Genomic DNA, 11728 nt, shown 5'->3' with positions numbered 1-11728 from the left:
GGAGAAAAGAAAGATGAACGTTACATCAAAATGTGCTTGGCTGTGTTCAAGGAGAAAAGGCAGATGGGACCAAGATTTGTGTCACATTATCTTGATGAACTGCCTCCCATCTCATTCAAACATGTTGATGTCGCTGCGCTACTTGGAAGAATGCAGCAGATCAACTCCGACATTGAACTGATGACTGCATGTGAGAAGTTGTTGGAGCTCTCGGGCTCCTTTAACCAGCGACTGGTGGCGGTGGAAAATACGGCAACTGTTGCTGGGGGGTGCGAGCCCTCCTTGGCTGCTCACCTGGCGGTGGCTACTTCTCAGCCTGCGGAAGAAGGCTCCTCGAGCAATGGGTCTGAACTGAGCCGCACTATGGCAATGGAAGAGGAGAATGCGGAAGAGCGGCGGGCACCTTTTTCCTCTTGAGTCTGCCCGAAAAACTTGGGTGCGAGGCAGAGGGTGGTTGACATCTGAGCCGCTTGGAGAGACCTCTCAGGGGTTTGAAATTGTCCCGGGAAAGTCCAAGGCCAACAGCTGGAGTACTGTGGTGAAACGTAGGAAAAAACAAACGGCAGCCCCAGAGAGCTCTGCTTATCGCGCAGCCAAACATCCACGGAAAAAGGCCGGCATTTCAGGGACGGCAGTAACACACAATGATAAACTTTCCACGGTGAAAACTAAGTTAGTCAGCGTGTTCGCTACGAAATCCACGCTGGACCTTGACGCTGATACTCTTCGTGAATTTCTGCAAGGGACAATGAACCGCGATGTGAAATGCAGGAAAATCAAGACGCCATACAGCAGATTCAGTTCCTTTTGTATTACCGCTGAATGGAATGACTGGAAGGAGATGTATGACCCTTAGTTCTGGCCAGCCGGGTCAGTCGTCAGACAGTACTTTGAACCTCGCCGCCCAAGAGGAGCACCAGGCGGGGTGAGACTACCAGAGAGGATCCCTTCCCCGCGGAGCGAGGGGAGGAGGCGCCCCGGAGACAGAGAGTCAACAGCCGACGCCGCGGTTGCTGCGGTGGAGGTGACGCGGGACAGCGGGGAGACCAGCGGCATACAGCTGCCGACAAAGCGAGGCGGCTGGTGGTGGACACACTGCTGGATGACTGTGACGTCTTGTGTATACAAGAGTCTTGGATGGCAAAGCAAGACTTGGACAAACTCAACACACTGCACCCAGATTTCCACGGTGCGGGTGAGTTCACCACGGACCTTAGCACAAGAATACACCAAGGTAGGAGTGCTGGAGGTGTCGCGATCTTATGGAACATTAAATATGACCCCATGGTTAAAATTGTGCATTTAAATGTTGGCTGAGCTATTGGACTTGAGTTTAATTTTAAAGGTAAATGTTTTATTATTCTAAATATCTACACACCATATGAATCCTATGATCATTTTGATGAGTATGTTAGCAGGCTTGCTTTCATTCAATCCTTTATTGAGGATAATATTACGTCATGCATCTATGTTTTAGGGGACTATAATGCAGATCTGTCTGATAGTTCATCTCTATTTGCTAAAAATATGGAGAGTTTCACAAAAGATGCCAATTTGGTAATATCAAGTAAAATGCTCTTGCCTGACACAAGTTTCACTTATGTCAGTGAGGCATGGAATACCTCGTCATGGCTGGATCACGTGGTATCCACTGTTGATGCTCATGCCTCGATAGATAGTAGGATGATTTAGTATGATTTAGCCACAACTGACCAAGTCAAGTCAAGTTTATTTGTATAGCCCTAAATCACAAACAGTCTCAAAGGGCTTCACATAGCCAAAAATTGACAATTATTCTCAAAGCATCCTCTGATCATAAGCTCCCAAAAGGGCAAGGAAAAACTCAAAAAAACCCTGCCAGGGGAAAATGAGAAACCTTGAGAAGGGACCACAGATGGAAGGATCCCCCTTTCAGGATCACCAGGTTATAATGGATGCAGAGAGTGCACAAGTAATAGATAATATGAAAATCAATGAAAAAATGGATGTCGGAGGTGCCCTCGGTTGTCCTGGCCGTGTCTTCAAGGGGGTTGAGCTGCAGTTCCTTCATCTTGAATTGGTCCCCGAGAATCCAGCTAGCCGCGATCAGCTTTTGAGCCACCTAACCCAGCCGGGGAGGGGGTGGGCAGAGAGAACAAAACAAACTCCGGCCAAATCGGCCATCACAAGTTAGTTAAAGGCCATCTCATAGAAATGTGTCTTTAAACGTGTCTTAAATGTTTCTACTGAGGTAGTAGTTCTAATATCCATTGGTAGGGCATTCCAAAGCTCTGGAGCCCGAATAGAGAATGCTCTAGACCCTGCAGACATTTTCTTGGCCCTCGGTATAACTAAAAGACTAGCGTTTTGCGAACGAAGGTTACGAGACGGAACATAAGGAACGACTAGGTCGACGAGATACGAAGGCGCTAAGCCATGCAGTGATTTATAGGTTAGTAGAAGAACCTTGAAGTCACATCTTAAATGGACCGGGAGCCAATGTAATTTGGCTAATATTGGGGTAATGTGATCAAATTTTCTTGACCGTCAGAGCATCCTCGCAGCGGCATTTTGCACTAACTGTAGACTTTTGACACTGGACTTAGGAAGACCAGAGAATAATACATTACAGTAGTCCAGGCGCGACGTAACGAACGCATGTATAATGGTTTCCGCATCCCCGGTCGAGAGGATAGGACGAATCTTAGCAATATTACGAAGGTGAAAAAACGCAATCCTGGTTATATTCTTAATGTGTTTTTGAAAGGAGAGCGTTTGGTCAAATATTACCCTGAGATTAGTTACCGTATCACTCTGCGTGATAGTCCGGTTATCTATAGTTATAGTGGTTTCCTTAAATAAGTGTTGATAACGAGTAGGACCAATTATCAACATCTCAGTTTTATCTGGGTTAAGACGAAGGAAGTTGAGAGACATCCATTGCTTGATCTCCGCAAGGCACGCCTCGAGATTACAACAGTCCCGTGGATCTGTCATCGATAACGGCATATATAATTGGGTGTCATCCGCGTAGCATTGAAAGCTAATATTATATTTACGTATTATGTCCCCAAGCGGAATCATATAAATATTAAATAAAATCGGTCCAAGTACCGATCCCTGTGGAACACCACACGTAACATTATAAAGCTCAGAGGACGTATTACCATGGACTACTCGGTGCGTCCTGCCTGATAGATAGGAATTGAACCAGCTGAGTGCTGACCCTGAGATACCAACACAACTTTTAAGACGCCCTAATAAAATATCAAAGTCTACAGTGTCAAAGGCAGCACTAAGATCGAGTAGTAACAATACAGACGACGTATTTGAATCCATAGCTATGAGGAGATCATTAGTCACTTTAGCAAGTGCTGTCTCTGTAGAATGATTAGCTCTAAAACCAGACTGAAAGGAGTCATATCGATTATTAGCGACCATGTAATCAATAAGCTGCTGCGCTACTACTTTTTCGAGAAGTTTTGCTATGAATGGGAGGTTTGAAACTGGCCTATAATTACTGAGACAGTCCGGGTCAAGATTTGCTCGCTTAAGTAGTGGTTTAATAATAGCGGTTTTAAAGGCTATTGGCACTATCCCAGAGGAAACAGACAGATTGATTATATTTAAGACGGACGGTCCTAAAATTGGAAATAATTCTTTAAGTAGTTTGGCTGGAAGCGGGTCGAGTAAACATGTTTGTTTAGCCGTACTAACCAATTTTGTAAGCATTTCAAGGGACACGCTATCAAAATTTGAGAGGGTTATTGCATGATCCCCATCGCTAGTAACCAGCGGAGCGATTGGCATGGTATTCTTGATCTCGTCCCTAATGGACTCAATCTTTCGAGCAAAAAATTTCATAAACTCATCAGCTGAGTGGAAGGAGCTATCGGGGGTCGGCTGGCGCAGAGTTAGCTTTGCCACTATATCAAATAGGTATTTAGGATTGTTTTTATTAAGATTAATGACTTGCGAAAAATAACTAGTTTTTGCTAAAATTAGCGCATCTTTATATTTCAGGAGGCTGTCCTTCCATGCCTGATGGAAAACCTCAAGTTTGGTTAAACGCCATCTGCGCTCATGCTTTCTACATAATTGTTTAAACGTACGTGTTTCATCTGTGAACCACGGAGTTGGCCATCTACGGCGAGTTTTCAGACGTAGCGGTGCCACAGAGTCGATGGCTTTTAATAATGTCGCATTGAATTCATTTGTAAGATTATCGATAGAGCCGCTGTATGCGGGAAACATGGCGGTTGCCGGCGACAGTAACTCAGACAGCGCAGTTGCAGTCATGGAGTTAAGATTACGGCTGCTATAATTCCGATTGCTCTCTTGTCTTTGACAAGGAACTAAAATTTCAAATTTTATTAAGAAATGATCAGACAGAACAGTAATGTATGGCAGTACTGCTATATTTGAGGTTGCTAGTCCCCGGGATAATACCAGATCTAAGGTATTTCCATTCTTATGCGTTGCTGCTTGTACAGCTTGCGTAAAACCACACGTATCGATTAAAGTTTGAAATGCCGAAGTCAGTGGTTCTGACGGTGAATTCATGTGGATGTTGAAATCACCCATGATAACTATATTATCTGCATTTGTCACTAGATCAGCCACAAATTCTGAAAATTCATCCAGGAAGCCAGAGTAAGCCCCGGGTGGGCGGTAAATAACAACAAGATAGAATGACGGTAACGCAGTGGATCGCACAATGAGAACTTCAAATGTTTTAAATACGTGAATTGAGCGAGGCCTAAATCTAAGCTCAGAATTTGAGATGAGGGCGACACCCCCACCCTTTTTTCGAGGACGTGCCACATGCGAGCTCACAAAATTTGGAGGCGAGGCCTCGTTAAGTGGCAGCAATTCATTAGGTTTTAACCAGGTCTCGCAAAGACCAAAAACGTTTAGATTATGTTCCGTGATAAGGTCATTAACGAGAACTGCTTTCGTATGAAGTGATCTAATATTCATAAAACCGAATTTAAGTGTAATCGGTTGATCAGGGTGCGTATCATCCACATCCCCATTGCCATGGTATTAAAGGCCCAGAGACATCGGTATATGTATACATCGGTTTTAGTTAGCTTATGGGCTTATAAATATAAATTGACGATCAAAACAACGAAAAGGAAGCTGTTGCTCTGAAAAAAAATAATTTAAATTTGTCGCGCAGATGAGTTTGACTGCACCGAGCCGCAAGTGACGTCTCAAGTTGTACGCGTTTAGCTTCAGTGAATGTAAACAATGGCATACTTTCACCTTGTAGTAGTGGGTTCCAACAGCTGCTCAATATCAGCTCAAATTACGGTATTGACTTTGACATCAAGTATTATTCTGGCCGCTTGTGTGTGTGTGGCTGGCTACAACAAGCTCGGCAGATAGGCAACAGGTTTCCAAAGAAAGCAGCAGGACGCCACAATCCTCTTCAAAGGCTTTACTTAAGTCACACTGTAAAAATGCAAGCAGACGTTTGAAATATATCTTAGTAACATTCCTTTTCTGAAATGCCTTTAACTGACACAGCACATCAACTGTATATAAATCAGGGGTCTCAAACTCCAGTCCTCGGGGGCTGCATTCGTACATGTTTTCCAAGTTTCCCTCGTTAAACACACCTGATTCAATTATCAGGCTCCTGCAGAATGTGAGGATGAACTGATCATTTGAATCAGGTGAGTTTAACGAGGGAAACTTGGAAAACATGTAGGAATGCGGCCCCCGAGGACTGGAGTTTGAGACCCCTCATATAAATGAAGCGCTTACCTTAATGCCAACTCCTATCGAGAATCCAATGGGAATGCTAACGGTTAGCATATACGAACGAACTCAAAAGATACAGGTCTAATTTCGGTCACTAACCTGTTTACATCAGACACAGTCTTAGTAGTAATCTTATACAGCAGTTGAACATAACATACTTACAGGCATATGTCTTCCTAGCCGCAAGATAGAGAATTGGAAAATTGTGACGGCAGTTTCTCCATACGTTCCGAACTGTTTAACTACGGTAACAATTGAGGGACAAAACGCGCATAGCGTTGCTATGACAACACGTGACCACTAGAGATCCCTGTCTAACCAGAGTTAACTACAGAACATCACACTCCGTTATAATGTTTTATAACACTACTCTCCTTTAACTAGCAGAACAACTTCTGAGACAGGCCTAGAATAAACTTTCTGAGTACCCTGTCTGACTACCTTTACATTCACTTTGCGAACTTTAGAGTCTTTGCTGGGAATGGCGCTCACGACCACTCTCACAGGCCACGTGTTTCTCTTGAACTGTGCATCTTTAAAAAGCACATCATCTCCTTCAGACAGGTTTGGTTTGTCAATGTGCCACTTTTGCCTTGGTTGAATTGACACCGGGTACTCTTGACGCCAGCGTTTCCAGAAAGCGTCAGCTAGAGCCTGGACCTGCTTCCACTGCTTGCTGTAGAGGTCTGTGAGGTCATGCTCTCCTGGTGGTGGCGACACTGGATCAATCTTCTGTGTGAGGAGCATTGAGGGTGACAGACCCGTGGGCATGTCTGGGTCTGAAGAGATGGGCACTAGAGGCCTAGCGTTCATGATGGCCATAGCTTCGGTCATGAGCGTGACCAGGACCTCATGAGTCAGAAGTAGGGTTTTTGTCTTGAGCAGCAGGGCATCCAGTATTCTTCGGGCAACACCTATCATCCGCTCCTACACTCCACTGATGTGTGAGGAGTGGGGAGGGTTGAATGTCCATGTGCAGCTTTGATCTTGAAGATAGGCTTTCAGTTCAGGGTCATCAGAGTTTATTTTGAGCTCCTTGCATGCCCCGACGAAGTTCGTTCCTCTGTCAGAGTGGAAGAGGTGAACAGGGCCACGGACAGCTGTGAACCTTCTCAGTGCGTTTACGAGCCTTGAAGATGACAAGGATTCCAGCACCTCAATGTGCACAGCTCTTAAAACTAGGCAGGTGAACATGACTGCCCAGCGCTTATTCTCTGCAATGCCACCTCGTGTTTGTCTTGCACTGATGATCCACAGGCCAAACACATCAACACCTACGTTTGTGAACGGAGGACCTGGATTGAGTCGTTCAGCAGGTAAGTTTTTGTTCTTCCATTCTTCCTCGTAGCTTGTTACAGGTCACACATTTGTGTTTCACACTTGACACCAGCCTTTTGCCTCCAATCAGCCACAGCCCAGCAGAACTGACAGCGCCTTCTGTTAGATGCCTGCCCTGATGTGCAACCTGTTCATGGTAATGTCTTACCAGTAAGGTGGCGATGTGGTGCTTCTTGGGGACAATGATTGGGTGATTCTCTTCCCAGGGTAAATCGGCCAAAGGGATGCATCCTCCAACTCTCAGAAGGCCATCGGCAGCCACAATGGGGTTCAGCTTTCTCAAAGGACTGGTTTTGAGGAGGATATCACTCCTGGAAAGACATTTAATATCTTCTGCAAATGCATCACGTTGAGCATTTCTCATTAGCACTAGTTTCGCCTGCGTCAGTGCATCGGTTTTGCTGTTTTGATTTTTCATGCATTTTTTTACCTTGTGTATGAGCTTGGCTATAGACCGACTGAGTGTCTTCCAACTGGAGAAGCGTTCATATCGGTGAGACCCCAACTCACTTTCAGAGGCATTGGTGGCGAAAGCTGTAACCTGTTTTGGGCGTATATCTACGTCTGGATCAGTGTCCATAAGCTCAAATGTGTCTGGCTGTGAGTAGGTGTCTGTTGACAAGAAAGCAGGGCCCAGGAACCAGTTAGTGTCTTTCAATGCAGCAGCTGGCACTGAGCGGGTCCCATGATCCGCGGGGTTCTGTTCTGTGCTTACAAAGTGACACTGATCAGGACTTGTGGACTTCCTAATACGGGCAACTCTGTTGGCTACATATATGTAAAATCTTCTGCTTGCATTGTGGATATAGCCCAAGACTATCCTACTGTCTGTGTAGAATGTGATCTTGTTGATGTCTATGTCTAGTTCTTCTGTGATTAGGTCTGCCATTTCAGTGGCCAGGACAGCAGCACAAAGTTCCAGACGTGGAATCGTAAGTGGAGGGTGTGGGGCCAGCTTCGACTTGCCCATGACAAAGCCAACGTGGGAGTTTCCCTCTGTGTCTGTTGCTTTGAGGTAGGCCACTGCTGATATAGCCATCATGAATGCGTCACAGAAGATGCAGAGTACTCTGTGGCTTGTGAAGCACAGAGAGAGGGGCACATAGAGTCTGTTGATCTGAAGATGTTCAAGCTCACACAGTGAGTCAGTCCACAGTCTCCACTGTTCTTCCTTTGGCGGTGGAAGAGGATCATCCCATTCAGCTTGTTCGGTGGAGAGCTCTCTGACTAAGGCCTTCTCTTGGATAGTTACAGGTGACACATATCCCAGGGGGTCGTACAGGCCATTGACAATAGATAAGATTCCCCTTCTAGTGAATGGCTTCTGTTCTCTGGATACGCGGAAGCTGAACGTGTCAGACTGCAGGTTCCAGGTAAGTCCTCGACTCCGCTGTAGTGGTAGGGGGTCTACACTTAGCTCCAAATCCACTAGGTTTTTGGCCCTCTCTTCAGGGGGAAAGGCGTCCATCACGGAACGGCTGTTGGATGCTATTTTGTGTAGTTTGATGCTTGACTCTGCTAACATCTCCTTTGTTGTTTTCAGGACAGAGATGGCTTTGTGTTCAGTGGGAAAAGAGGAAAGCCCATCATCCACATAGAAATTCCTCATGATGAACTGTTTAGCTGCAGTGCCATGCTCTTCCTCTCCATGCAGGGTGACTTTTCTCAGTCCGCAGATGGCTACTGCAGGTGAGGGAGAATTTCCAAAAACGTGCACATTCATGCGACATTCAATGACTTGCTTGTTTGGGTCATAATCTTCGAAGCACAAGAATCTCAGGAAGTCACGATGCTCTTGCTGAACAATAAAGCAGTAGAAAATCTGCTTTGTATCTGCTGTCACAGCTATCAGCTCTTTGCGGAAGCGGATGAGGACTCCCAGTAGAGCAGGGGTGTCAAACTCATTTTTTTCGCGGGCCGCATTACAGTCATAACTTCTTTCGGCGGGCCATTATGACTGTCAACCCAAATAAATGTATGAGCACCTCATATTATATACAGTAAAAGCTACAAAACAAACTGACAAATCATTTTCAAATCAGACGAGTAAAATCTGGTCAAATATTATAAAAAAAAGATATTATTAAAAGTGAAGACAATTTGCAATTCTAGTAATGACACACGAATTTGATGCACAATTTGTCTTCGCGGGCCACATAAAATTATGTGGCGGGCCGTATCTGGCCCCCGGGCCTTGAGTTTGACACCTGTGCAGTAGAGTATTGTTCATATCAGGCCCTCGGAGAAGAACATCATTGAGGGAAAGACCCTCATGCTTGGCGCTAGAGTAGAACACCACGCGGAGCTGGTCTCTCTTCTGTGGGTGATACACACTGAAGATCGGTAAGTACCAGCGTTCTTGCTGTGGTGTGAGCTTTGGAGCGGGTTCAGCTTGGTCTGCATCTAACATAGCTTGCATGAATTTGAAGAATTGTTTCTTCATGTCTTGTTTCTTTTCCAGCATGCGTCGCAGGGATCTAAAACAGTTCATGGCGTGTTGTATATTGTTGGGTAGGCATGGCCTGTTTGGCTTGAAAGGCAGAGGTGCTACCCAGCAATTTGCTTCATCCATGTGAACCTCTCTGTCCATTAAGTCAAGGAAAAGTTCATTTTCAACAGACATGCCAAGCTTGTCATCATGCTGTGTTCTTTGAAACACAGTGGTGTTTAGGCTATCTACTTTGTTGTTGTAATTGGATGTAGAGACGCTTGAGAATCTGTGGGGAGGCTCAGGACCGTCAATCTTCTCCTCAACAAGTAGGCTGCTGGTGCATGGGCTTAGGATGGAGTGGCGCCCGCTCACCAGTACACTGGTCCTGAAGACGCTGACGTCCGTCCGTTGTCTTATGAGCTCTTCCCAAGCACACGTCTCCGATGATCACCCATCCAAGATCAAGCCGCTGGGCAAACGGTACGCTGTGAGGGCCATTACACTGTCCTCGTACCTTGTATACCTGGATCAGGTCCCGTCCTAGGAGAAGCAGGATAGATGACTTGGGTCTACAGCTGGGATTCTGTCCACCAGGTGCTCAAGATGAGGATGATGTCTGGCTACCTCGGGCGATGGAATTTCTGTCCTGTCGTCTGGCAGCATGTCGTTTTCAATCAAGGTAGGTAGTGGAAATTGTGTGTTTCCATCTAGCGACTCCACAATGAAGTTGTTGGCGTGTCGCCCTGAAGTCTCGTACACCCCTGAGCAGGTCTTTAGAGTGTATGTTGATCCCTCTCCTTTAATGTTGAAGTGTTCGAAGAACTCTGTTCTGCCCAGTGACTTGTTGCTTTGTTCATTGAAAACTACATAGGTTTTCAGCGCTCTGTCTCTTTGCCCTGCAGGATACACGAGCACAAGACAGATTTTGGAACATGATTTAGAAGTGTTAACATTACCACAGACCTTGGTGCATTTGGGATTCACTGACGGGGCAGCCTCCACTTCCTGACGCTGCTCCCCGCCATGGTCTGTGCCAGTCCGTTGGACTTCAGTTTTCCACGGGGCAGGCCCTGGGTGCATTGCTGAGGGGTGTTTGTCGCTGTTACACTCCTTGCACCGCACAGGCATGGCACAGTCTTTGGCCAGATGGTTGCATGACGCACAGCATTTGAAACAGATGCTTCTCTCCTTCAGATATGCCTTTCTCTCTTCCAGTGTTTTGTTTCTGAAGCTGCGGCACTTTCTTAGTGGATGTGGCTTGTTATGCAGAGAGCAGTGTTTGTCATGATTATCATCAGGTTCGGTTGCTGTGGTGCTGCCACTGGCGTTGCTGTCGGCTGAGACTTCAGTCTTTCTCACAACAACTGAGATTCTCACTGGGTTGCTGACTAGGCTACTTTTTCCTGTCTTGGTTACGCCCCATGAGCCTGTTATGCTGGCGAAGCTGGTGTCGTTGCGTATTTTAGCTTGTTCACAGATGAAGTTTACGAAGACTGAGAATGGTGGGTATGGAATCCTGTGTTACTCTTTGTAGCGTGATCCAACAGTGATCCACTTTTCTTGTAGGGTGTGCGGTAGTTTCTGGACGATTGGGCTGACTCCACGTGAAGTGTTGAGATACAAGAGGCCAGGTAAGTACCCATCTGTCTTAGCTGCTTCAAGCTTCATGAGGATGTCTCCGAGTTCTCTAGATTTGTGATTGTCTTTGACAGATACTTTAGGGAATAATCTTCAACTTTTCTCACAAGAGCGTTCTCAATCACTTCTGGAGAGCCATAAACGTCTTCCAGTCTCTGCTACAGCATCCTGACGCCAGAAGGTGGATTGTGGATGTGTACTGCTCTGATCCTTTTAGCTTGCTCAGAATACGATGGCCCGAGCCATTTGCATAGGAGATCGAGTTCCTCCCTAGCGGAGAGCCTTAAGTCATTAGTTGAGCTGAGAAAAGATGCTTTCCAGGCCCAATAGTTCTCTGGTCTGTCATCAAACTTCAGCAGGCCTGAACTCACCAGCTCGCGAGGCATCAGGTACTTCCCCAGGTCAGTTGTAGCCACTACATTAGATGGACTGGTGGTGCACATAGGGAATGAATGCATTTGATATGGCTGGAAAGGCTTGAATTCATTGCTGTTGTGGTTAATGTTATGGTTCCCTGTAGCTGTATGGTTGGTTTTGTGCAGTGCTCGTGTGTTGTTGTGAAGTTGAGCCTTG

The 11728-nt window shown here is 45.9% G+C and overlaps 1 protein-coding gene across 2 annotated transcripts in view; it reads right to left on the bottom strand.

Moving 5' to 3' along the window:
* Positions 1 to 1709: 1709 nt before the first annotated feature.
* The window catches only part of LOC148401295 (uncharacterized), a 30749-nt gene continuing 20730 nt past the window's right edge, over positions 1710 to 11728 (bottom strand). Inside the window, exons 4-5 of one of the 2 annotated variants that reach the window (XR_015853436.1) lie at positions 5911 to 10413; positions 1710 to 5436 (exon numbers count right to left, since the gene is read on the bottom strand). Coding sequence is in view for 1 of the 2 variants with exons in the window: in XM_088358186.1 (XP_088214312.1) it covers positions 7058 to 8809 (1752 nt within the window). In the remaining variant the exon portion in view is untranslated. Of the gene's footprint in view, positions 5437 to 5751; positions 10414 to 11728 lie in introns of both variants that reach the window. The other variant, XM_088358186.1, reaches the window with a different exon arrangement.

This window comes from Syngnathus floridae, chromosome 2 (assembly GCF_059516105.1).
Source record: "Syngnathus floridae isolate MCC-2025c chromosome 2, RoL_Sflo_1.0, whole genome shotgun sequence".
Taxonomy (NCBI): domain Eukaryota; kingdom Metazoa; phylum Chordata; class Actinopteri; order Syngnathiformes; family Syngnathidae; genus Syngnathus; species Syngnathus floridae.
Note: the sequence above shows the minus strand (reverse complement) of the source record. Positions and strands in the feature narration are given on the sequence as shown.